This window comes from Eretmochelys imbricata, chromosome 17 (genome assembly GCF_965152235.1).
Source record: "Eretmochelys imbricata isolate rEreImb1 chromosome 17, rEreImb1.hap1, whole genome shotgun sequence".
Lineage (NCBI taxonomy): Eukaryota > Metazoa > Chordata > Testudines > Cheloniidae > Eretmochelys > Eretmochelys imbricata.
Genome location: NC_135588.1, coordinates 12,273,204 through 12,296,185, shown reverse-complemented (window position 1 = coordinate 12,296,185; position 22,982 = coordinate 12,273,204). Strand labels below are relative to the sequence as shown.

Below are 22,982 nucleotides of genomic sequence, written 5' to 3'. Positions count from 1 at the left end.
AGGGGCCCTAAAACACTTGCTCAATAATGCAGCAAGTGTCTGAATCCTATTTTTGATACTTGAAGCCATCCAGGAACAATTCCGTTAATCTCCGTTTTTGCAAGCTGTTGGCCTGTCTCCAGACCAGGGAGGATTAACACCACGCCCAGAGCTTGCTCAGGCCCTTTCTTCAGGACACCATGTCATAGTAGGACCATTAATGTTCAGCATACCCCAGAACAAACCACTTCAACATAAATCCAACAGGTAATTTCCCCCAACCCATTGTCTTCCTTACCAGTCTCCCTGCTTCCTTACCAGTCCTCCTAGAAAACACCTGCCAGGGAATCCCCCTGTTCTAGAAACCATCCTACTTCCTGGAGCTTCTCCTATACCCACTCTTACAGCCATTACAGGAAACAGGAGCTCAGCAGGAAATCAGCTGACCCCTTTGCAGCTGGTTCTGATCACTCCCTCTGCTATGCGCAAACACTTGTTTTCACAGGGGCACTGCCTCTGCACAGGGCTGGCTGGCTCCAGACCCCCTGTTTCTTTTGGGGGCAAACCACCCTGTTGCACTGATAAAAGGGTTAAATACTTGGGGTGAATTTGGTAAGAATCTTCCACCAATGTTTGAATTAAATTGTTTTGTGGTAAAATCTGGTCAAGCGGCTGAGTGATCTTTTGGGGCCCAATTGTTTCTGTTCCAAGGGCCTGATCCTCCATTTATTTTATTTTATTTTATTTTATTTGGCCCATGGGTGAGGCTATGGAGGGGCATGTTACTAATGTGTTGGCAGCATTTGTCTGCACTCATTTAAGAGCCATTTGTCATGTCTCAGCTGCATTTGGCCCTAAAACCTTGGTGAGAATATAACAGCATGAAGCAGTTCCCAGAATCTTTTTTCCTCCGCATGAAGTTTGTTTGCTCTCTTAATGCTGCCCAAATTACTGCCTTGCTGGTGTGCATTCTTCTGAAGTGGGAGCCAGATCCTTTAGATAACCTTTTAAGGTACACGCACTAGCCAAGCTGTTTGGAATTTGTACACTCTGCATGGCAGGCGGTGGGTCAACCTGGCTTCAGTAACATGAGAAGTTACACCAGGTGTGAATTCGGACCAGTGGGTGTTCTCTATGTCCTTGCCGTCTTTCTCTCTCTAGATAACGTTGTTTGCCTTCTCGTTTTTTTTCCAACCCCCCCAATCCCCTACATTTTAGTACCATTTGTCTTTCCTTCAGCCCTTTACTCACATCACAGGTTTCCTCTCCCCCGCCCCCCTTCTCCAAGAGTGGCAAGCCAGCTCCTTTCACCAGCACTGAATTTGCAAAGGGCCCTGTTCTGAAGGCAACATTTCTTATGGGCTTGATCTTCAGAAGGGCGGATGAGTGCCCTGAACTCTTCCTGAAGTCAGCGGGAGCAGTGGATGCTCAGCACCTCTGAACATCGGGCCCAAAGTGATGTCGATGGAAATTTTGCCAGTGTCGGAAGTGCAAGATGGTGCCTTGAAAGGGGAAAAAATAATCTTCCCCCTGATCATTTTCAGAAACAAGTGACAGCCTCACCATGAAACCAAAGACATCATAAAAGCAAATTAGACAGGAACAGATATGGTAAAGCATTCTGGGCATGATCCCGCACTCTGGTCCCAATCCAGCGAAGCACTTACATACATATGCAGTCTCGTTGACTTCAGTGAGACTAAGCATATGGTTAAAATTAAGCAAGTGCTTAAGTGCTTTGCTGGATTGGAGAATGCTCAGCATCATGTGGGACTGAACATTTAGGCCCTTTCAGGAATCTTGTTCCCACTGAAGTCAGTGATGATAATCCTCATGACTTCAGTGTTGTGCTTCTGACCCTTCATGGGTTAAACAGGCTCTTTGGGACAGGGACTCTCTTTTTAATATGGGTTTGTACAATGCCTCTAACAATGCTATGGGATTTCCAGTTAGATCACATTTGTAAGGTACTGTGCACATGAAAAACCAGTTGGAAGGCTGCAGTGTGATATCCACTGCAAGATTGGCTCTCTAGATACCTGTTTATTATTATTTTATGACGAATCAAGATTCTCAAGCGTGATTTTGCATGCCTCCATTTTTGGGTGGCCAACCTGAGACACTGTAAAGGGGCTGATTTTCAGAAAGTGCTGAGCACCCACTCTGTGAAAATCAAGCCACTTTCAGTTGGGCAACCAGAATCACTAATCACGTCTGAAAATCTGGGCAATTAGTAATCATTAATTATCCACCAAATCCTGTGGCCCTCACTCAGGCAAGATGTTCATAGAAGTCTGTGGGAGTTTTACTCAAGTAAGGACTGCTGTTTTAAAGAAATTGAAACCGTTTGCCTTCCAAAAATGCCCCCAATCCGTTCATCTCTCAGGCAGCCTGCCCATCACTCAGTAATCATGGCTGTGTCTGCTCTCACAAGGCATGTTTTGTTATGGGTAAATTAAAGCTATATTCAGAAAGCCAGGCAATAGGTTAGAGCGGGTGTGTCTACACCGTGATAAAGACCCGCAGCCTGACCCGGATCAGCTGACTCGGACTGCAGGGCAATCAAATTGCAATGTAGATGTCTCCCGCCTTGTGGGGTCTCAGAGCCCGGGCTTCAGCATGTTTGTAGTGCCACAACCCATGCCGCGAGAGCCCCAGTGAGCTGGCCCGCGCTCTGAGACTCGGTGCCGTGGGTTTTTTATCACAGCGTAAACATACATAGCGGGACTGCTCCTGAACGAAAGAGAGCACATGGTGCCGTCAAAGCCCTGCTGAGATTGCATATTAGGTCCATGAACTGTAACGTGTATGATTGTATTTAACACTGTGTACGTAATCCAGTATGGTGCAGTCAATAAAAACAGCAGCTGTGTTTTTCTGTCTGCAGGAAACAAATCCAAGTGTCACTTACTAAAACCCAACAGCTCCCAGGGTTTAGCGCTAATGTTTTATCGTTGCATTTGTCATGTTGCTACCCTGGCAACAAAGGCCACTTGCTTTCTGTTTTTCTATGTGTAGGAGGTTTCTGTGTATCAGTCCTGAGAATTCCTCTGCTGCTGAACATCAGGGGTCAAAACCTGGTTTCTGAGCCAAGCAGGCTTTTATCTAGGGATCCCATTACTGTTGTATCTGACCACCTCACAATCTTACAAGTATCTATCCTCCCAATTCCCCTGCAATGTAGGCAAAAATTTCTGTTATCCCAGTTTTACAGATGGGGTACTGCTGTGATGGTTAATTTGCTGGCTCTTGTGATAAAATCTGATCCGATGCTGTGATGATGCCCGTACTTTGGTCATAGGAGCATGCTGCACTGAGGTTTTCTAGTCTTGCTGAAGTGCAAGCTGCTGTCCTGCATTGGTGGCTAGCTAGGGGAAAAGTGTTAACACCTTCCTACATAGCACTGCATGCAGTCAGGGAGGTGCTAATACAATTTCCCTTTTGTGGGTATGGCTTGTGTGAGGGGATTTCCTCTGCATTGCACACACTTGCCTGTTGTTTAATCCTCACAGTTCCTCTTTATTCTGAACAACAAAGCATCTTGGCCTCAGAAGCCAGACAGAGCTATTTAAAGGAGAGACGGGCCAGTCCACACCTCTGTTTGATTGACTTTGTGCACCGCTTTGATCCTGTCTCTCAGACTTGAATTGGAGCTGGTGTCAGTTCATTAACCTCCTGCCATTATATCTCCTGCTCTACCCGACTCTGTTTTTCTGTGACCTGAACAGTTTGATTCTTCAGAGTTAACCCATTTTCCAATAAAAAGGATCCCCTGCAACAGTGGCTTCCTACCTGCCCAGACAACCATTTGAGACTTGTCCCTTTCCCTTGCAGCCATCAGTCTACGCGTATCGCCACTTTCTGTTCAGTCAGCATTCTTCTCCTCCCCTCTGGGCTTACTTGGGGAATTGGAAGTCCGGCAGCCTGATCCCTTGGGCACACTTTAACCCATCACAGAATGTCACCATTTCCAAATGCAAGCTCACCCCAGCGTCCTTCCCAAAATTCAAAGGGGTTCAGATTTGAGATGCTGGTTCTGGCCTGTCCCTAGCATCTATTTTTCCTTATTTGCCATTATTTTCTCTCTTAACACCCCAGCATGAAACTCTTATTGCCAACAGAAACAGCTATCAGAGAACCAATAAGGGAAGTTGGTAATTACTCCAGATGTCTGCACCTCATTGCAAATTTGTAGCTACCAGAAAATGTGTTTCGTGAGACAAATAGTGTCGATTTACAATGCTTCAGCATGAAGCTAAACATAGGAGTTAAAGGTTCACAAGGTGACAGTGTTATGGGGTTGTGTAAGTGTTTTCAGGTTAAATTAGCACTCCCGCCTTCAGCGATAAAGGCTGAGATATTCAAAGCTACCCAGGGGATTTAGAGGCACAACTCCCATTAGTTTTGGCATGAACCATGTGTCTAAGTCCCATAGGCAGCATTTAAAATCTCAGCTAGGTGCTTTCAACTGCATATTGATTCCCGATAGCATATTGAAGGGGCCAGATTCATCTCTGGTGTAACTCCATTGAACTTCCAGGGAATAATTTAGCTCATGAAGTAGTAGGCTGAGTACAGCTGCGTGCTGACAGAAATCTAAATGAAGAAAATGGCAGGTCATTTATTTCTGATGGAAAGTATTGACAAGTGATTCATTTTAACTTCCATTATTTCACACAGAAGTGAAAACAGACAAGTTTATGTCGGAGCTAGCGCTAATGTGAGTATTTCATTCAAGATAAAGATACCTTGCATGTATATAGCACCTTTTGACAGGGGCTGTCTAAGAACTTTGCAAAGGTGGGTAACAAGTATGATTACCCTAGTTTACAGGAAAAGAGACTAAGACAGAGAAGGTCAGATTCTGAGCTCAGTTAAACTGGGTGTACGCTGGCATAAATCCATTGGTGGATTGAATCCTGTTCTACATTGGTGAAATCAGAATCAGGTCCCGGGTGAATAAGTGTTTTGACCACAGCCATCTGATAAGCCAGGGTCAGAACTGGCAAAAGAATCCAGGTTTCCTGACTTTTCATCTCCATAGCAAACAACTCAACCTGCCTCTGAGCTACCTTGACTTCTAGGATAGTTTGTAAACTACCAGTTCTTGAGAACTACATCTGAAATCACTGTTTTTTAAAGGCCATTTTTCAAAACTTCCCATAAAGAAATAAACCAGATTCTAACTGGTTTCATAACATTTTGCAGACTACCTCTTTTTTTTTTTTTTTTAGAAAAGATGTAATGTATAAATGTAGCAAGAACAGATGTAAAGTCTGGCATCCTCTACATCCCTCAGAGGGGAATGCCGAAAGGTATATCCGCAGAGAAAGAACAAGAGGATACCAATATATATTCACAGAGTTTTGTTTCATGCAGATTGCCATCCTTAAATCTGGTCATGCCATAAGATGAATATGGCATATGGACAGAGAGAACACACAACATAAAATAGTTATCTACAGTCTGGAGCTCAGCACTTCTCTTCCCCTGGTCCTGCTCCTGCTATTAGAGCAGAAGCTTTTGTTTTGCACACTCCTGCTTCTGCCATTGATCTGGTTTCTTGGCACCAAACTTTTATGTGACACCATAATGGACCCAAATCTGGGAACCACTGTTGTGAAGGTGGAGAAGAATGTCATATGTTTGAAGGATGATTTTAAAAGCAGGCTGCTGGAGCAACAGCAGTGCTGCTGAGGATCAGCTCCTTGTTGGGAAATCTGTTGCTGTTTGTCAGATTTTTTAATCCCTGCATTCCCTCCTCTCCCTACCTCTGATTGTTTGTGGAAGAAGAAGTCCTCTGTCCTTTCTCACTAATCACCTCTGACATGCCAGTGGTAACCCTATCTCCAATGATCTTTCTGTAGTGTTTGTAGTTGGGCTCCGTGCCTGTCTGAATAGGATAGTCTAAAAATGTAGCAACAGTGTTCTCTTTGGATTCTGTTGTAGGAGAGTCCCCTTTCATCGTGTTTAACATGCCATCCACCAAACGCATGGCAGCATCTTCATGAGTCACTCCAGTGTTCCTTCGGCATGCGCCACATACTTTCTGCACTCCAACTGGCAAACAAGCTTGGCTGAGACAGGGACCACGGTAACTCCTTGCTTCTATGTCCCTTCTCGGAAAGGCCTTGGAACAGCTGGCAGGGCTTTCTATCGAATACCAACTGGTGGCATCGGATGAGGAGTACCTCTCCCATCATTCCTCTTGCACCATTGCAAAAGCCATGCTCAGGGAGATCTGTTTGCAAAGCATTGCCCACGAGGTTATGTGAGCTGGAGCTTCACCTGGTCAATATTTCCTGTACCAGATGACCTAACTGTCATTTGCCATCCCTAACTCTGGTGACAGGTTACCTGGTTGGGTTGGCAGAAGATCAGCTTGTCTTGCATTTGCAGTTATTGAATGGTTTGCTGTAAAGAGATGGCTCCATATGGGTAACCCGGTGAAATTTAATGGGCCTGTGATATATAGGAAGACACACTAGACCAGTGGTGGGCAACCTGCGGCCCGTGGGCCACATGCAGCCCGTCAGGGTAATCCGCTGGCGGAAAGCGAGACAGTTTGTTTATATTGACCGTCCACAGGCACGGCCGCCCACAGCTCCCAGTGGCCGTGGTTCACCGTTCCTGGCTAATGGTAGTGGTGGTAAGCAGCAGCCAGCACATCCCTGTGGCCCGTGCCGCTTCCCGCAGCTCCCAGTGGCAAGGAACAGAGAACCACAGACACTGGGAGCTGTAGGCAGCCGTGCCTGCGGACAGTCAATGTAAACAAACTGTCTTACAGCCTGCCAACCACTTGTTGCCCACCACTGCACTAGATTATCGAATGGTCCTTTCTGACCTTAAACACTATGAAATCTTCTACATTCCTGTGTTTGCTACAGAAAACCTGGATAACACAGTTTTCTTCCCAGTGTGCCGTGCAGACCAATGGCCTTTCGTATATGACATGCACAGTGTTTTATAAAAGCAGATGGAAAAACGTGAAGGAGGAGTAAGGAAGAAGCTTCCTGTTGATGTTGTCATGGAATCATACGGCCAAGTTTAGCTCTCAGCTCCAAAATGGGAGAAGCCCCACTGATCTAGGTGCAATTTCTCCAGATTCACATTGGTGCAGCTAAGGACAAATTTGGCCTCGTGCTGGAAAAGAGCTAGTAGTCCATTTAGTCTATCACTCGGCCAGTGCAGGATTGCACCCTATTCTACACTTACTACTGTTTTCGCCAGTCTAGCTTTAAAAATGTGCCAAGAAACGGGCTTCTGTCTCATCTCTTGGGAGATGATTCCAAGGACAGTAGCAGTGCTAATAACAGTCACTGCTGAGGGCTTTTTCAAAGCTGCAGGGTTATTTGCTACTGGAGAATATTAGTGTTATCTAATAGATCATTTTCTTTAATGGCTTCTTACTCTGACACAAGACTTAAGAGGGAATGACCATGTCATGCTTCTTCCTGGCCTGCTTGTGTTCCCCCCATCTTTTGTGCCTTTCCCCTTTTCTGTAGTATCAGTGATCTGTGATATGCTAGGCATAGAGGGTGAATTCTCGGCGCGGTTGAAATCCATGGGAGTTTTGCTGTTGACTCCAGTGCCTGTTGCCCAGCAGTAAAGTGGGGATGATGACATTTTGCTACCTCACAGGGCTGCTGGGAAGCTCATTTCATTAAAGTTTGCAAAGCACTTTGAGCTCCTCCGGCGGAAGCGGTTAGAGAAGTTCAAAGCCCCATTATGCTGTATTGTCAACGCCAAATGTTCAAAAATCATGAGTCAGACCCCCACCATCATGAAATTTTCTAAAAAATAACAGATGTTGCGTTCTTTTGACTTGTCCTCTGGTTTCTGAGCCTCGAGGCTGCCCTGAGCTCACATTTTCAAGCCTGTCTCTGCAACCATGAGCGCTAGACACTTACCTTTTTTAAAGGGAAGCTCATATTGTCACTGAATCGTATGCCTCCAGGAGAGGGGGCTTTCATAAAAACACCAGCTATCAAGAGACTAACGATTGTATCGCTAGAGTTGGCAAAGAGAGATTATGGGATGCACCTAGGGGTGGAGTCTGAGAACTCAGGAGTCTAAGCGTCTTCTCTCCTGTTATCAGGTCTTTTCCCCCACCCCCATCATTATTTTGTGCCTCCCAGTAGCACTCAAAGCCCCCCAACCAACATCGGCACTCCATTGTCCAAGGAGCTGATTTACATAATATGGCGTATCAGAGACAGCCCCCAAGAACAAACAATCTCAATAGGCAAGACAGACAAAGGCAATATTGCTCTCCACAGGTCAAAGATGGGGAACCGAGACATGGAGAGGTTAAAGGCCGAAGTTTCCAAAGAGCCCAGGGATAGATTTTTCAAGTGCAAAGCACCAGATTTTCAGAATTGCTCAGCTCTCAGTTAGGCACCTAAATAGTAGTACTCTGCCTGGATAGCACCAGAAATTGAAGCCAGATCTCCTGAATCCCAGATCACTATCTTAACCACAAAGCCAGCTTCTTCTTTAACACTACCTTGGTTTCCCCCACACTGCTGATATCTAGGACATTGTAATTATCAACTGTGCCTACAGTAAATCCACAGAACAATGGTCAGCGTGGTAGGAAGTCAGTGTAATGGGTAGGATAATGCACTGTCTGCAAAGAATGACGCGTAATCTGCCTGAATTTTGTTTTGCTGCTGTCAGTGAATTCACTGGCCTATTCTCGGCCGTCGTCGGGTCCATTAGAATCAACACGTACCTCCGTCTGGAATCTGTTTCTTTCTAAGTGTTCCTTTTAAAAAGAATGACTTCTTTTTAACTGGGGCTCGGGGGTCTGGGTAAATATGGATTTGAGAGAGACTGACAGCTCCGGGCTGAAAAGGCAATTTTCTGAGCATGTAATTAAGTGTCTCTCCGGGTGTCTCAGGCAGATGCTTGTTCTCTCAGCTTTTCCAAACCATACAGCAACCCCAGGCAGCACATTCCTTGGAGAGCGATGTCATCATCACCTGTGTTCCTACCAGGGCTCATCCAGCTGAAAGGAACTGTTACCTTTCTGAAGAGGCTTTAAAACAAAACCATTTCATCTGAGTGCTGGGGAGCTCCGGGGTGCAGCAGAGAGAGAGAGTGGAAGGATTCAGAGCAGTGCTCTCAATCACCAGGGTCTCATGATAATTGTACCTTCTATCCAGGGGTCATTTTACAGACATTAATGAATGACACCTCACAGTATCCCTGGGCGGTAGGAAAGTATTGTTTTACACGGGAGGAAAAATACATTCTCAAACGTGGTCTTTAAATTTGAGTGCATGAATTTTGAGGTGCCCAGCTCTGGACACCTGCAGTTTACATTTCACAACTCCTGAGCACTCATAACTCCAGCTGAAATCAGTGGGAGCTACAGGGGCTCAGCACCTGGGAAAACAGGCCACAGAGGTCTACAGTTGGGCACGCAAAATTAGAGGCTACTTTTGAAAACTTCAGCACAAGTGGCTTGCCTGGGGCCACAGAGGAAATCCACGGAAGGGCTGGAAATGGAACCCTGGCTCATAGACAATCAGTTCCCTCTTACACACATTCAGCTTACAACTGTGCTATTCGTAGGTCTCATGTGGTCTATGTACCCCATGCTGGTTCAGCGCACAAAGCAACTGCCCGCCTGCTCAGCCAGAGCTGATTGGCAGACCCACATGGCAGCTGTGCTGTGAAGATAAAAGGGCAGCAAGACAGGCAGGTAGGGAGGCTGCCAGAGGGACGGAGGGACCGCAGAGAGAGGATCCCTCCAGCAGACTGGTGAGACGCAGCTAGACAAACCAACCCACCAAAGAGGGAGACGGTGTGGGGAAGATTACAGAGGTAGGAAGTAGCTCAGGGAACACCAAGGGTTTGAGGGGGTCCTGGTCTGGCTGTCTCTGACAAAAGTCCTGAGCTGGAACCAAGTGGAGTGGGTGGGCCTGGGTTCCCCTCTGTATCCCATCTTAGAGAAGAAACTCCTAAATCCTGGAAAACTAGGGCTGATTAGCCCCTACTCAAGCCATGGAACTTCTGCTTCCCCTTTATCCTACAGGGGCAGAGTCTAATGAGGAAGGATTGGTCCTTGACATGGACTTGACAAATGCAGAGTTGAGAGTGACAGCAGAGGGGAGGATGGAGTCAGGTGGGCAAGCCTCTGCAAGGGGATGCTAACAGATAAAGACCCCCCTGAACAACTCTAACCAACAATGAAAAATCCATTCTGCACATTTACCAGCCAAGGGCCAGTAGCTCCCATCAAAGTCACTGTGAGTTCTGTACAGAGAACAGTGGCAGCAGAGTGTCCTTTGGCATTAAAAAAAAAAAAAAAAAATCAATCCGGCCACTTTGTACAAAGTGGGTTAAATTCCAGCCCGTGACGCCAACATGAATTTCACTGTTGACTTTAATGGGAGCAGGATTTCACCTTTCCCGAACTAAACTGTGTTTGAATTGTTGCAAACCGGAGAAAGTGAGTGTGTCTACTGTCGGAGGCATCCGTTTCTGTGCATGCCAGAGCAATGAGCATGCTATACAGGAACACTTGGGTTAGCTGCACTTTCTGTTTCAGTGGAGGTTTGCTGTTATTTATCTTGCAGATACAGCATCATGGGGGTGTTTCTGTAACTCTTATTCTGCTTGCCTCATCTGTGGCAAACCAGTCATGGAAATATTTTGTCAGATGAGAAAATGATTCCCTACAGTTTGTAAATTGACATTATCAAGGGTAGAAGGATCAAGAACTGAGCTACCTTTTTTGTGTCTGTTTGTAAAGCTTGTGGAATTCTTTGTGGGTTTTCCTTAAAAAAAAAAAGTCAGTGGTTTTTACAAACATCTATTATGAAAGGATGGGATTTTCAGAAGCGCGCCATGCTCATTTCCCTTTGCTTCCATTGAAGCTGATCAGAGCTTTACCACTAATTTCAATGGGAGCAGAATGAGGCCAGTACTGAGCACGTGTGAAAATCCCACCCAAACCCAGCAACAGCAGCTCAGCATTCAGGAGGAGGCTGTCGTCAATGATAAGCTGCTCTGCAGGGCTATGGAGCGAAGTTTGATCTTGAACCCTGAGTGCATGCTGCCTCAGCACAACAGAGAGGAGGCAAACAACCTGGCCCAGGTGTAAAGGCAGCAAATCAGAACACCAGGGCATAGCCTGACCGCCCTGTTACATCCCTGCTCGCTGCATGATCAAAACACGGGACCTCCGACTCGTTACCGACTATGCGCCACCATCAGCACTGACGTGACTTCTGAAATCAATGGAGCTATGCCAAAGATGATTGGGCCCACATGCTAATTGTGACTTGTGCAGATGGGAACCATGTGTGGAGTCCACTTTACGCCCTGTTGAAATTTGAATAGATGGGCCATTATTTAGGGTCAGACTGTCTCTGGCTGGTGCCAGAGTGCGATAGCCCTTCCTCTCACCCCTCTCTAGGACCAAGAACAAGTGCAATCCCTGCCCTCAGGGGAGGCTAGAGAATGCTGTCTCTGGGCAACCCCCAGGAAACAAATGTTGTTCCCCCCAGCAGCGCAAATGGGGAGTAACTTCCCTAAAGTTATGTTGCTCCAGTTTTACACCAGTGTAATTGAAAGCTGAACTGGGCCGGTGGACTGACTGTTTACACTTATCAAATCATTAACTTCAAACTTGTGAGCACTTCCATTGAAGTTAAGCACATTGCTTAAGTGCTTTGCTGGACCAGGGCCTAAGTCAGTAATGGGTGGAGGGCTGCATGCTCTTTAGACATCAGTGCACAGAGCCTTGGTAAAACACTCCGGTCCTCAAGGTGAAGATGCTCCACTCACTTCCGGTTCCCTGCTTACAATGGATTTTAGTGGATAAGAGCATATTTGGACCATGGGGCTTGCTACTGCATGATACGGAGAGGGAGCACCTCAGCCAATGGGAGTGCTGAGCACTGCCTACAGGGAAGCACCTCAGCCAATGGGAGTGCTGAGCACCGCCTACAGGGAAGCACCTCAGCCAATGGGAGTGCTGAGCACTGCCTGAGCAGAAGCACCTCGTTCAATGGGAGTGCTGAGCACCGCCTGAGCAGAAGCACCTCATTCAATGAGAGTGCTGAGCACTGCCTGAGCAGGAGCAGCTCATCCAATGGGAACGCTGAACACTGCCTAGAGGGAAGCACCTCATCCAATGGGCATAGGTGCTAGAACTACGGGTGCACCCCCTGGTTTGAAATGGTTTCCATCATACACAGGGTTTACAGTTTGGTTCAGTGGTTCTCAGCACCCCCCACTACACAGATTGTTCCAGCACCCCTACCAATGAGAGTGCTGAGCACCGCCTGAGCGGGAGCACCTCATCCAATGAGAGTGCTGAGCACCGTCTCAGCGGGAGCACCTCATTCAATGGGAGTGCTGAGCACCACCTGAGCGGGAGCACCGCATCCAATGAGAGTGCTGAGCACTGTCTCAGCGGGAGCACCTCATCCAATGAGAGTGCTGAGCACCACCTGAGTGGGAGCACCTCATCCAATGAGAGTGCTGAGCACCGTCTCTGCGGGAGCACCTCATCCAATGGGAGTGCTGAGCACCGCCTGAGCGGGAGCACCGCATCCAATGAGAGTGCTGAGCACTGTCTCAGCGGGAGCACCTCATCCAATGGGAGTGCTGAGCACTGCTGCAGAGGGAGCTGATCACTGCTGCAGAGGGAGCTTATACCACCCTCATTACCATAGTATTTGAGTGTCTTCCAGTAGTGGATAAAGCAACATGACTAACATCTGTGCGAAGTAACTTACTGTATAGCAAAAGCCAAAGCAGAAAGCTTGGCTAATGGACAGAACACAAGTCAGAGGTGTCCCCATTTATGTTACAACCTGGCCCTTTTTATTTTAAAATGAGCCTTATGCTTCAATTCTGCACAGGCCCAAACGGGCTAAATACTTCAGCCTGAGCTTAACTTTAACATGATGAGTAGTACCACTGAGGTCAGGATAGGCTGGCTTCTCTAAAGTTTTGTGTAAATCACAAGAAGTGAGTAACTAGTGGCAGGTAATTTGGATTTTTAAAATTCTAATAGCAACAGAGGTAAAATGTGTTTGTTTATAACTTATGGGTCCAGATCCTCAGCTGCTGTGAATGAGTGTAGTTTAATCGAGTGTTATGGGGCTATGCTGATTTACACTGGCTGAGGATCTGGCTAATGATGTATAAGTTAACAGCATTCTAGGCTATGTCTACATTTACAGAGGAGTGTAGCATACAGATACTGCACACCCAGCTAGCACAGATATAAATAGCAGTGTCGATGGTGAGGCACTGCTTAGACAAGTAGAATACAGACACACCCGAGGCTTAGGGTATATATATCCGACATGGCTCTCTCTATACGTGCAAGCAGTCCCACCTACGTCTACGCTATTTTTAGCAGTGTAGTGTCCTGCTGTCCTCTGCCCTGCCAGATCCTTTCACTGCCATGTGTAGCTACACACCACAGTGTGGATGCAGCTGGCTTTTCACTGTGATACATAGCTACACTTACCCCACACGCTGTCACAAGTGTAAACAATAAAGCCCTACATGTTGGGCTAAACTCTGCTCTCAGTAACACTGGGGGTAAATTCTGGGAACACCATTCAATCCACTGTGTTGCTCCAGATTTACACTGGTGTAACTGGGAATAGAGTATGTCCTTCTGCATTTTTGCCAACTTCAAGAGTTCACAAGTTATGAATCAGGCTCTAAAATCATCATTGGCTTAATTATGATTTTTTTAAAAAATAATAATAATAATAAGGCGTTATTTTTCTTTGCCTCCAGATTTCTGCATCTTTAGGTCACGCTCAGTTCACATTTTCAGGCTTTTCTCCATAACCATAACGGTTAGAAATTTCCATTTAAAAAGAAAATGAAAACGGAGACTCATAAAATCACCTGCCTCCAGGAGCTGAGGCTTTAAGACAAACACCAAATATTGTGAGGGTTGGGATAGAATGATGTGAGTGCACAACCCTGCGTCTGGTGGGATTTTTTGTTTTGCTTTGTTTAATCCTGCACTCTGAATCCAGGGAGAGAGAAATTGACATATAACTGTTGCATCTAATGTGACAACCCACTTGCACAACTGACTGCTTTGTTTTCTTTCATAATTTACTTAGATTGAGTAAACACACGGATGTGTTGCAGATTTTTTTTTTAAACTTTTGGGCCAGTCTGGTGTAAAGTCTATTTACAGTGACATCAAACTTTCCCATGGACTTTAACTTAGGGAACTCGCAGTTTCCCATGAACAGGTATAAATACCACAAACATTTTTTAATCGAAATAATCATGTGACTGCGAAAAAAATCTTTTTTTGGTCCCTTGCAACCAAAAATTGTGTACTTTCTGTTGGATGACAAAACCAAAACATTCTTGGCTGATTTGCCTGGAATTAAATTAGCAAACATCTAAAAGTAGTGTAGTTTTCCAAAAACAACATTTCAAAAGTTATAAATTGTAACTGAGTCATAAAGTGCTACGATATTTACTTTTCCCCTAATACTCTTTCCATATGTCATCTAATTGTAATGACTGTCATTTTATCTGCCTTAAGTCGAAAGAACTTGTGTAGAACATTAAGCAGTTTTATGCAATGTCCTGTACATGTTGTATAAAGAAGATTCATGTGTAAACATAAGGGACTCTTCAAGTTAATGTTGAGAAGAGTTATAGGCTTTACTCCACAGCTTGTCCCAGTGGAAAACTTTTACGGGTCATAAATTATACCACCGCTGTACACAAAGGCCATTAAATCATTCCTAAGGTAAAAATACTAGGTTAGGATTTAAACTTACAATAAGTTAGGCTCAGCAACTGGATTGTCTGTGTGGAGAAAAAGTTGTCTTTTATTTTGCCCAACCTGTACAGGAGGGGGAATAGATTTACTGGGATACTGCTGTAATAACTTGGACCTCACTCCTGCAGTCAGTCCTGATGTGTGTGACTAACTTTACTCACAGGAGTAGACCTGTTTAAGTGGATGGGGCTATTCAATTCAGTGAAGTTTTACATCTGCATCAGTGCTTGCAGATTTGGCCCTCACTCTGTTTCTGCATTGATTTTCATAATGTGCATGCAAATCCTGGGTCTGATCTTGTGAGGTGCTGAGCACCCTAAACACCCAGCACCTCTTTTAGGCCCTGATCCTGCAAAGGCTTAACTTTACACATGTGAATAGTCAGACTGGCTTCAACAGAACTACTCACATGTGTAGAGATATGCACATGCTGTAGCTTTTGCAGGATGGAGATATTGTGTCAAAGACAGTGCAGAATCATTTGAAGACATGACAAAGTTGGCTATAAAGCAGAATAAATTAACTTTGTGCAGAAGAACTGTGAGGCATGACTGGTATGTGCATCTGTGAAAAAGATCACACTCAGTTCACTGAAAGGTACAGACTGCGCGTCTCTTGTCCTGGGGTGAGATCTTGGCACTCTTCAAGTCCATTGGAGTTGTGCCATTGATTTCAGTGGAGCCAGGATTTCACCCGTGGTGTGCATACCACTGATCTAAAGTAGACAGCACTGATTTTGATCCTGCTTCTTTCTGCTCCCAAAGAAATCAACGGGAGTTTTGCCATTGACTTCACTTGGAGCATGATCAGGCTTCATTTTCCACACTGTGTTAAATTAACAGCAGATGTGCTCACCTACAGTTCCCTACAAGTGGATGGCAGTGGTATTTGCTAATATTAAAAGCATGTCAGCTTTTAATATTAGCTGCCCGTCTTTTCTGTATAGCAGAGGGCTTTGTTTTAAGTTGCAACACAACTCTGGAAGGTTGGGGGGCGGGGGGAGGGGGAAGGAGCACCAGAACTTCCAAGGTATTAAAGTAACAGAGGGTGGAAAAGGCAGAAATTAGTCTTTTGTGTGATGCCCCCTGTGATTACAGAAAGTCCCCCACCTGAGCATAGTGTATCCTCTATGTGCCACAGGACGGGAAACCCCCCGTGCGTAATTTGTCATGAAAGGGGTGCCAGGGCTCAAACAATTTTTTTACATTTATAACTGAGGCAGCAAGCCCAGAGTAGTCGGGGCTCTGAACTGCCAAACCCAGAGGCACTGGGGCTCAGCCCTGGCAAAAATTAAGCATCGGAAACCCCTCCTTTCCGCACTGTGCTCCTGAATAATTTGGCTTTTTGGGGTAGGGGCTGTCTCCCACCCTTTTGCCTGGAGACTATCACAATGGGACCTGATCTCAGCTGGGGCCTCTGGATGCTATGACAGTGACTACCATTAATAATTAGAAAGCCAGAACATCGTTCAAGTGTTGCGTGTCATGTTTTGGCAGAGCGTGGACCTGGATGACCACAACGAACCTGAGACTAGAAGAGTTTCTAATTCAGCCATAGTTGAAAACGGACACCAGTCTTTGTCAGGTAAGAGGAGAGAAGTGCTCGAAATTAGTCTTTTCAAGATCAACTGTGAATGCAAAATATTGCTGCTGGTCAAGAGCTCAAGTCTGTCAGGGTCTGAGTAACTCTCTAATGTAGCCAGTGTCTTCCTCTGGAAGTTGCTCAGCATGGATACTGTACTAAGGCCCTGACCCTGAAACACTTAGGTATATGCTTGGTTTTATTACCATAATTAGCCCCGTTAACTTGTTCGGCCCTGGTTCTGCAATCCCTTAGGCACATGCTTAAGACCCATCATCAGCATGACTTCCAATTACTGTAACAGGACTTTGTATTCTGAATGCCTTCCTGTCCATACATTTCAAAGGACTTTGAAAACTATTAATTAACTCTCACCACCTGTCTGTGGGAAAGGTCTTATTATCTCTCTTTCTCAGAAGAGGAAACTGAGGCACGGATGGTTTAAGTGAACCAAGAAAGAATAAAGGAGTCCTGCTTCCTAATCCCCAGCAGTAGGCACTAGACTTAGTGGCCCTAAAAGAAAACACAAGTGGATTAGTCGTCTGAAGAAGCTTCTCAAATTAAGAATCTTAAAGAGTAGAATATGATCAGTTACTTCTAATTTATATCTGAGTCTGTGAAATAAATGACATAATCTGCTAGGGGAAAATTTGATTGTTATTCCAGTCTTTCCTAAAATAAAATTAAATAAAGCCATGGTGCATAGATATTGTTGTGTATTATTAAAGATATCTGTCAATAAAAGTATTTCTCTCTACTTGTTTCCTTTAATACCCTAGGTCAGGCAAAAGTCTCACAGGAAGTGACCTCTTCCCTTCAGATGTCAAACTCGTCCCCCGAGGCACATGCCCCTGCAGTAACCTTACGGATGCCCCACCTTCCAGTTACTGCAATAACAAGAGTATCAGAGAAGTTTTCAGGAGAAACCTCCACCTTATCAGGAACTAGTAATGCTACCAGTGGCCTGATAGGGCAGAGCAGGAGCCAGAATGAGGCTGTGATAAAAACTTCCAGCCAATCAGGTAAAAGAAAGTTCTCGATAAGAAAATAATTTGCTCACTGAAGCCAGCTCTGATTTAAAAAACAAGAACAACAAAAAAGCTCATATAATTTGATTCTTGTTCACACTATTCAGTGTTCTTTTCTGAACTGCACTTCATGCAAAGGTTAGTGGCTGTGATGTTTATAGTCCAGTTTATCTGAGTCTAAGTCACACATTGCAGATTTTACATAGACGTTGCTCCCATTAGGGTTAGATAGGACCTGATCCAAAGCCCACTGAAGTCAATGAAAGTCTTTCCATTGACTGCAGTAGTTTTGGGATCAAGCCCATAGTGGTTTGCTCACAACTTCACCGTGAGGAAAGTCTTGTTGTTCCTGTTTTACAGATGAGGAAACTCAGGTGCAGAAAGTTCAAGTGACCTGCCTGAGATTTCAAAGAGGAGTGAGAAATGCAGCCCGGAATAAAACAAAGGAATCCTGACTAGAGTGGGCTGGAAAATAGGAGTGGGGTAGGGGCTATGGACCTGATTCTCCTATTGCACCAGTCTGACACTGATGGAACGTCACTGAACTCCTTATTTGTGAAAGGAAAGTCCAGCCTCATTGCCAACGAGAGAAATTGTGTCCAATTAAATAAAAAATCCCTCCTCTCTACCTGACCTTTTATTAAAACAAAGAAACAAGCAAACCCCTCCTCTGTCTTCTTTGCTTTTCAGTGACTGCTGTGAAGACCTGGAATTCGAGTTCTGTGAGAACAATGGGCACCTCCATAGCTGCAGGTGGGTGTTATTTTCTCTGCCCTTCAGCATGGAAGGTATATCCAAAACTCACATTATTATGCTAAATAGTACAAGGTAGCCAATGCTGCAGTGCTTGGGGGTTCAGATCTGGTCCCATCTCTGCTGAGTAGGATGTGTCTATCCACTAATCTTTAATTGGATGGTTACATTACATCAGTATGTAGTAACACTAAGAGCGTTACAAGGCTGCATGCAGAGGTCCAATTTAGCCCCATTGAAGTCAAGGAGAGTCTTTCCATTGACTTCAGTGAGAGTTAATAAATGAATTCTTAGCAGAGGGCAATGGTCCATTCAGACTCAGGGCATGTCTACACAGCAAAAGCTGTTCTCTTGAATCCAGCTAGCGCAGGTAACAGCAGTGAAGATAGTGCCGCGTGGGCTTCAGAGCTGGCTAGCATGCCAAGTACATACCCAGGGTCTGTGCCAGTCTTGAACTACTTGCGCTGAATCCCATGCTATACTGCTATTGTTCACCTGTGCTAGCTGGATTCAAAAGAGCTCTGGTAGGCTAGCCTGTACACACCTTTTGCTGTGTAGACATGCCCTTGGAGTAGTTTGCCACTGGGGTTTGGATGATCCAGCCAGAGCAAAGAAAAGCCTTCAGTTTATTTTGGATTTTCCACAATACTCTTTGTCCTTACCACAAACACTTCATAAATCACACTCCCAGAAGGGAATTTATTCTCTTAGCCTTTGAATGGTTTGTCTAGCACTGAGGCCATGGTGCTACCAGATCAGACTGATTTTGCGTTCTTTGCTGTATATTGGGGCAAACTTGATTTTCTGGAGGAGAGAATGACCAGATACCTCCGCTGTGGGGAACATGGAGGGAGTAAGGGCTGTGTGAAGCTGCAGCCTGTAGAGCTGGTGGGAAAAGACTTTAACATGGGTGGTATACAAATGAAGGCAGATCAAACCCTGGTACATATCAGGAAGGCTGCTAAACAGAGCTGCTTTGGTACAGCAGCCACACAGCATGGGAGACTGAAATTGCTGGTACCACCATGGCAAAGGAAATTCACTGGAGATGAGTAGCAGGGTTTGAAAACGTTTCTTTTCAACATCTTACCCCTTCTTCAAGTCACGAATGTGTAAAAGGACAAAATGCCTCAGCCTCTCAATTCACGTCGAAACAAATGACTTGAACTCTGTCCTAGAATGCTGTTAGTCCACATCACCAAGCTGTTACTCTCTGTAGACAGCAATGCCATTTGGAACCGATTTGCATAGTCAGTTCTGCAGGGATGCAGAACGACACAGCCTAGAAAACACATTACTTCTTAGCACAAGGCTTGCACGTTGAGGATCCAGATCAGCTGTGGGCAGAGGAGCACAGGAAAACTTGTCCCTTTACCGTCCAAGGATTAAGCCTGAGATGAAGAATCTTTACATTCAGTTTTCAAAGGGCGATTAAGTTTACACTTGAAAACCTAGGGCCCAATTGCCTTTTCATTTCCAGTAGCAGGGAGTAAATCAATGAGGTCGATGCAGCTACACGCATATGAAACTGATGGAGAAGAGAACCGGCCCCTCAGTGTTAATGCTGGGCGAGCATGTGCTTCATTCCCATGCACAAGTACTGAACAGGGCGGAGACCCTGGGCTGTGTCTCCAGGAGGCATGATACAGAAGATGCAGCCCAGGGAGAGGTAGGGGCAAAGCTTTGCTGTCAGCCACCTTTGCACCCTGCTGAACCTGGGCTGCTCGGGGGGGGGGCTGAAAGACCCTTGGTGGAACTAAAGCAGCCTGTGGGGCAGCTGCTTTAAATTATATCAGCCTCCCCACAGCTGCTTATGGCTTGCCAGAGTGACCACAGCAGCCTATGATATAGTACCTTTTCCTGATGCTCTGCCCTGACATGCCCTGGCTCCATCTCCAGCATGCCCTCTACTCTGGGACTGGCGGGAGGGCCAGTGTAGGTCTGCCTGCGGTGTCCCAGCCCAGTGTCTGCACCAGGGGAATTGTCCCATGGCCCCTGGGGAGCTGTTTATTGCCCTGTATGCGACTATAGTGGTGCCTGGGACAGCGGGGAGAATCTCTCCACAGGAAATCATTAGCTCATACTGGCAGAGGTCTTTTATAGAGAAATCTGCAACTCTTCATTGCTGTGAGTAAGAATAAATGTGTGGCCACATGTCAGGAAATAGATTGAAAACATGTGGGGGAAGGAGAGAAAATACTTTCAACACTGATGCATCTTGATTTTCTTGCTGTTTATACAGAGAAAAGCACTTCCGTCACAAAGTCTACGTCAGCCATGAGCTATGGATTGACTAGTGGAACCAAAGCTAGTGAAAGGTAGGATCTTTCCTTGATTGTTTCAGTGAGACTTTTTCTGAGTGTGTTCAACATAGCCTAAATGCAGAGGTCTTCTGTTGACTCACCCTGGCAGCCAGACCAAGTGGGTCCTACTGGCTTCGGTCTAAAAAAGGGTTTGAGTGTCTCTGAGGCAGAAAGAAAAGGAGGACTTGTGGCACCTTAGAGACTAACAAATTTATATGAGCATAAGCTTTCGTGAGCTACAGCTCACTTCATCGGATGCATTCACTCCTTTTCTTTTTGCGGATACAGACACGGCTGCTACTCTGAAATCTGAGGCAGAAGGAACTAGAGACCGGAACAGAGAGAGATCCTGCAGGTTTTCTCAGGAACTGTCAAGCTCACAATGATGCTTAGACTGGGATTAGTTTGTAACGTAAATTAACAGCAAAGGCAAACCCCAGAAATGGGTTACTGTGTTAGGAGCAGGTTGGGAATAGCATGTGGTTACCTGCCCTGCATTACAGGATAAGGGACGGATGGGCTTGTGGGTCAGGCACTGGATGGGGACTTGGGAGATCTTGGTTCAGTTCCTGGTGCTACAATAGACTCCCTGTGTGACCTGGGACTCTTAATCTCTCTGTACTTCAGCCCCACCCCCCCGTAAAATGTGGGTAACAATATTTCCCTACATCACAGCCATGTTGGAAAGATAAGTCCATTACTTTGTGTGAGGGGCTCAGCGAGGGGGCCATATAATTACCAAGATAATGTGATAACCTTTGATCTAGCCGGTTCCCCCAGCCAGTGCAGGATTGTTCCCTGCTGTATACTTTATTGTGCTTTAGCTAGGCTAATGACCTATGTCTTCACGCACGGAGTGTTCCACCGTCATACAAATCTCACTGTCAGAACGCACCAAGTTCAGAACCTTGCTATTAATTGCCACGTTGCTAGCCCTGTTCTAATCCCAGCGTGAACAGGCACAGATGGGATGTAAAAAGCTTAGAGATGTCCTTTAATAGCCATGCCTGGGCCTCTGAAAGCTCCTTTTAAAGCACTCAGCTGTGTAAAAGTTGTTATTTTGGGTCTATTTTTGGCACTTGAATGCATGACCCCTATCAAACATCCTTAGTTTGACTGGCCTGCAGCTTAGCTTGCAGCTTTAAGTTTCTAAACTCCTTGCAGAACACACTATGACTTTCTGCCTTCACTCCAAAAGGCTGACTACCACACCGTTGTGATTAACTCAAAGTCACAGTTGTTTAGTATAGGATTACACAGTATCACAATTACTGCAGCAATAGCAAGGCATCCTCAGCATGCAAAACTTCATCAAGAAACAGGGGAGCACAGGTTACCTAAACCTCTTAAACTGGGCTTGCATCTGCCCTGAAAATTTCCCTGCACAGGGTTTTACATTTCTTTTGAACAACTAATAAGTTAGGATGCTATACCCGCTCCTTGGTGGCTAAGTCATAGGAGAATGATCATCGTGGGCTTAATAGTAGATCTGGGTTTGATTCACAGCTCTGTCGTGGATAATGTGTGATCTTGAGCCAGTCAGTGCCCCCATTTGTGCCTCAGTTTCCCCCTGTTGGAAATGGTGGGAACACACCCACCTTCACATGTGTAATATGTGGCTTAAATCACTAATGTTTGTCAAGTGCTTTGGGAACCTCAAATAGAAGTGCAAAGTGATAGATAATCCTGTATAATATAATCCAACTGGCCTGCTGGTGTAAATTGGCCAGGGTCCATTGGAGGCAGTGGAGCAACACTGACTTACAGCAGCTGAGGATTGGGCTTGGTATGAGTGATTTAGGAGCCCAAGTACCAAAAATGTGACTTATGCCCCTAGATGCCTAAATCTCATTGCAAATTAATAAGGATTCAGACCTTACGTGCCCAACACTTAGATTTTTAAAGGGATTTAGGAGTTGCTCTGCTCAGAATTGCAACGGCTGTTTTAGATGGCTAAGTCCCATTTTCAAAAGTGATTTAGGCCTAGATATTTATTTAAGCGCCTAACTCCCACTGATTTCAATGGGAGTTAGGCATCTAAATACCCTTGGAGACCTGGCCTTTTGCAGTCTACGTCCTCTGACCTTTCAGTTTGATTTAGGTTCCGAAATACCCAAGTTACTTTTGAAAATGGCTAAGTTATTCACATGCTTTTGAAAATGTTTATTCCATGTGTTTAGGCTGCTGAAGTTTTGCTGTTACTGATCTCAGTGCTTGGTGGCGATACCCAATGTTCCGGATAGTTTCTCTTAGAGTGTTTTTGGTGTTCTCTTTCAGCAATACCATTGACAGTTACTATGATGTGACACCCAAATCCTGCTCCCCACCTCCGACTGTACATCGCCAAGTGGAAAGGAGGCGAGAACTGGTGCGGTCTCAGACATTGCCACGCACTTCAGGAACACAGGCCAGGAAAGCGCTCTTTGAGAAATTTGAGCAGGACAGTGGGAAGTATGTCACTCCTTAGTCCCTCTTGCATCCAAAGGGGGCTCAGTAATGGGAAAATATTCTGCTAACAGCTTATAGCAGAGGGATCTCCAGATT

General features: G+C 45.5%; 1 protein-coding gene across 1 annotated transcript in view; it reads left to right on the top strand.

Moving 5' to 3' along the window:
• The window catches only part of SMTNL2 (smoothelin like 2), a 44,920-nt gene that overhangs the window by 11,929 nt on the left and 10,009 nt on the right, over positions 1 to 22,982 (top strand). The window contains exons 2-6 of the mRNA XM_077836636.1: positions 16,270 to 16,357; positions 17,134 to 17,376; positions 18,073 to 18,135; positions 20,378 to 20,453; positions 22,716 to 22,889. Of these exons, the coding sequence (XP_077692762.1) occupies positions 16,270 to 16,357; positions 17,134 to 17,376; positions 18,073 to 18,135; positions 20,378 to 20,453; positions 22,716 to 22,889 (644 nt within the window). The remainder of the gene's footprint in view (positions 1 to 16,269; positions 16,358 to 17,133; positions 17,377 to 18,072; positions 18,136 to 20,377; positions 20,454 to 22,715; positions 22,890 to 22,982) is intronic.